At 37.7% G+C, this 4,007-nt stretch overlaps 1 protein-coding gene across 1 annotated transcript; it reads right to left on the bottom strand.

Moving 5' to 3' along the window:
- Positions 1-394: 394 nt before the first annotated feature.
- LOC147380617 (uncharacterized) lies at positions 395-3,552 on the bottom strand. Its single transcript, XM_086431451.1, has one exon. It carries the CDS (start codon positions 3,517-3,519, stop codon positions 517-519), a length of 3,003 nt encoding a protein of 1,000 aa, XP_086287577.1. The 5' UTR covers positions 3,520-3,552; the 3' UTR covers positions 395-516.
- Between the last annotated feature and the right edge of the window lie 455 nt (positions 3,553-4,007).

Below are 4,007 nucleotides of genomic sequence, written 5' to 3'. Positions count from 1 at the left end.
CAATTCATATTTTTCATTTTTTTCTTTCAACCTCGCCACTAGATAGGTCTTCTTAAGATACACACAATGAATATATTATAATTGCAAAATGAACACACACGGGAACATGCTTGAGGAAGCATAGGTCCTCAGGAAAGGAATAAAGTGTAATACTTTGATTAATTTGTCTTGATAAATGTCGTAAAAGTCATGCCATTTTTATAAAAAAAAATTCTATAGGACTTGAAAGAGTTAAATTTGGTACCAAGGTCTTCTAGTCAAAATCATGAATGCCATGCTTTTAAAATCTAATATAATGGAATCAAAGTCTACTAGACATTTTGGAAGGATTAGAAGACATAGACATGCTTCTTTATGATAGATTTTTCTCTTTGTTTTCTTGGGAAGATAATACTTGAAAAATGAGATAACTTTATTTATAGATGTATGCTACCGATTACAATAGTTTATACGAACTTTCATCAAACACATTGGTAACATCGTTTATATTTAAACTAAACTTTTTTTGGACAACCTTTATTCTCTTCGATTTACTTGGAGTCTATTGATCTTCTTCGACCTTTTGACCTGCCTGCATCTTTCCCTGTCAAACATCCTCGTCAGCCATCCATTTTCATTCAAAAATATGGTATATCCAATTGCCATGCCAATAACCACTCCACATCCATATCCTATCAACATAAATATTTTCCAATCAAGGTCACTTGTAGATGTTGAATCCTTGTGTTGTTGGAATGTTGTTGGTGGTGAAATCGCATTGACATCTTGACATAGCCTTGACAATGGAATTCCACATAATCGTGAATTACCCTCATAAGAAGCATCTGAAAATGTATCAAATTGTTTACCTCGTGGTATGCTTCCTTCAAGATGGTTCTGTGTAAGGTTCAACACTGCAAGGAATGTAAGAAGAAGTAGTTGCTGAGGAATCTCCCCTGAAAGCTTATTTTGCGAGAGATCCAATGACTCAAGCTGTCTCAAGTTCCCCAATGAGGATGAGATGGGACCTATGAGGTCATTGTGAGACAAATTTAGTAGAATAAGTGATTTGAGATCTCCTATCACTTTTGGAATTTCACCTTGGAATCTGTTGTTGGAGAGATCTACAGAGACAAGGGTGGTCAAGATCTTCTCTAGTACCCTTTCTTGTCCTTTGTACGAGAGGATAATTGAGAGATTATAATATCGATTTTGTTTCTCTCCATCTCCAATGTACATTGGGGACATTTCCCCCGCCATAAGTTCATTTTGTTGTGGTGTCATCATTGCTTTCCAACTCTGAAAGTATTTTGCAGGCAAAGGTCCCGTAAATCTATTGGAAGAAATATCAAGGACATGCAACCTTTGAAAACCAGAACTGGTTAGAGGATTTTCAACGGGACCATAGAATATGTTGGATTTCAATATAAGGACCTTCAATGATTGCAATGACTCTAGCCAGAAAGGGAAGGTATCATGCAATTTATTGTTTCCAATGTCTAGAATTTCTAGATGACTCAAATTAGTCAAACATTTTGGAAAAGATCCTTCCAATTGATTACGGGAGGCTTGAAAGATATTTAGAGAACTCAAATTGCAAATTGATTCAGGAATTTCACCATTTAAATCATTATCATTGAGTTGCAAGAATGTTAAGTCTTTGCAATCGCCTATCTCATGAGGAATTATTCCAGTGAAGTTATTGTTATTGAGTTGCAAAAGAAGGAGTTGGGTCCAATTGGATAGAAAATGTGGGTAGATTTGACCAGATAGTTGGTTATCATTGAGTTGCAAGTATTTGAGTTGAGTTAGAGAGGGCATGGAAAGAGGCAAAAGACCAGAGAGGTTGTTGAATGATAGGTCGAGGGAAGTAAGGTTGGTGCAAAATCCAAGCTCATTGGGAATGCTGGAATTCAAGCTTGTATTCGAGAGATATAGGGAGTAGAGCATCCTAAGGTTACCTATGGAAGATGGTATGGGCCCACTAATAAACGGGTTATTAGACAAATCAAGGGATGTGAGGTTAGTTAGAAGACCAATTTCGTGGGGAATGCTGGAATTCAAGCCTGTATTCGAAAGATATAGGAACTGGAGCATCCTAAGGTTACCTATGGAAGATGGTATGGGCCCACTAATAAACGGGTTATTAAATAAATCAAGGGATGTGAGGTTAGTTAGAAGACCAATTTCGTGGGGAATGCTGGAATTCAAGCCTGTATTCGAGAGATATAGGAACTGGAGCATCCTAAGGTTACCTATGGAAGATGGTATGGGCCAACTAATAAACGGGTTATTAGACAAATCAAGGGATGTGAGGTTAGTTAGAAGACCAATTTCGTGGGGAATTCTGGAATTCAAGCCTGTATTTGAGAGATATAGGAACTGGAGCATCCTAAGGTTACCTATGGAAGATGGTATGGGCCCACTAATAAACCGGTTATTAGACAAATCAAGGGATGTGAGGTTAGTTAGAAGACCAATTTCGTGGGGAATGCTGGAATTCAATCTTGTATTCGAGAGAGATAGGGAGGAGAGCATCCTAAGGTTACCTATGGAAGATGGTATGGGCCCACTAATAAACGGGTTATTAGACAAATCAAGGGATGTGAGGTTAGTTAGAAGACCAATTTCGTGGGGAATGCTGGAATTCAAGCCTGTATTCGAGAGATATAGGAACTGGAGCATCCTAAGGTTACCTATGGAAGATGGTATGGGCCCACTAGTAAACGGGTTATTAGATAAATCAAGGTACATGAGGTTAGTGAGAAGACCAATTTCGTGGGGAATGCTGGAATTCAAGCTTGTATTCGAGAGATATAGGAACTGGAGCATCCTAAGATCCAGCTCTTGGAGTTTGGGGCAGTGAAAGATGAATGGGGGAACCACTGGTCCAAAAAAGTTATCAAAGAGGGAGAGATTAGTCAATGAAGGCATGCCCTTAAACTGAATAGGGTCTGGATTCGTTAGATGGTTTCCACCAAGACGGAGACTCTCTAAGTTTTTTAAATTACTAAGCTCATGTGGAATCGCACCAGCTAGGTTATTGAAGTGAAGAGATAGAAATCGGAGATGTAAGAGGTTTCCTATCTCAGAAGGGATCATACCTGTGAAATAGTTACCATACAGATCGAGAGAAATGAGTTTTGAAAGAGACCCAATTTGAGTTGGGATTTCTCCAAACAAGTTGTTGGAGGAGAGAATTAGGGAGGTGAGATTGGGGAAGGCCGAGAAGTCGAATTCATCAAGAGTGCCATTGAGGCTATTTAACACGAGGTCGATCTTGATGATGCTCTGGAAGTGGATGTCGCATGTAATTCCAGTCCAATTGCAAGGAGTGCTGGACGTGGTGGTGGTATTGGTGAGATCATCAGACCATGAATCATCAAGAGAAGGAGAGTAAGAGATCAAACTCTTTTTCCAAGTCAGCAAAGCTTCTGCTGCTGATGATGCTGATGCTGATGCTCCTTCTTGTTGTATTATTATTATAAGAACAAAAGCAAAAAACAGAGAGACAAAGAAGAAAGTCTTGTTCATCATCATCTTCTTTTCTTTATTAAAATTTATGTTATTTGATGACTCACCAGTGAAAAGTCATCTTATATTTATAATAAAATTATTACATGGAATGGAATGGAAGACAGCAATGTGTACCACATCAACGTGTCTCTCAAGTTTGACTGCAACAACGTTACAACGTCTCTCTCATCTCGAAAACGTTTTTAGTCTTTGTTCTTTAAATTGAAATTATATAACTACCCTTATAATTCTTTCATTCATATAAAAATGAAATGTTGGTTAAGTGAAATATCTGAGATACATACAACCCAATCTTTTTCAAACTAAAGGACATACATATAGCCAAACACTTTTGAGCTCTCTCTCCCAAAACAAAAATTAAAAAATGTCATATTAAAAAGTTCAATTTCTACCCAAAAAAAACTTTGATTTTTATCCCCCAAATCTGCCATTTGCAATCCCAGGCTGAAATTTTTTTTTACATGCATCTTCAACCATAAGATTCTATAACC

This window comes from Akebia trifoliata, unplaced genomic scaffold (genome assembly GCF_017979445.1).
Source record: "Akebia trifoliata isolate Shusen 1 unplaced genomic scaffold, ASM1797944v1 Contig01214, whole genome shotgun sequence".
NCBI lineage: Eukaryota > Viridiplantae > Streptophyta > Magnoliopsida > Ranunculales > Lardizabalaceae > Akebia > Akebia trifoliata.
Note: the sequence above shows the minus strand (reverse complement) of the source record. Positions and strands in the feature narration are given on the sequence as shown.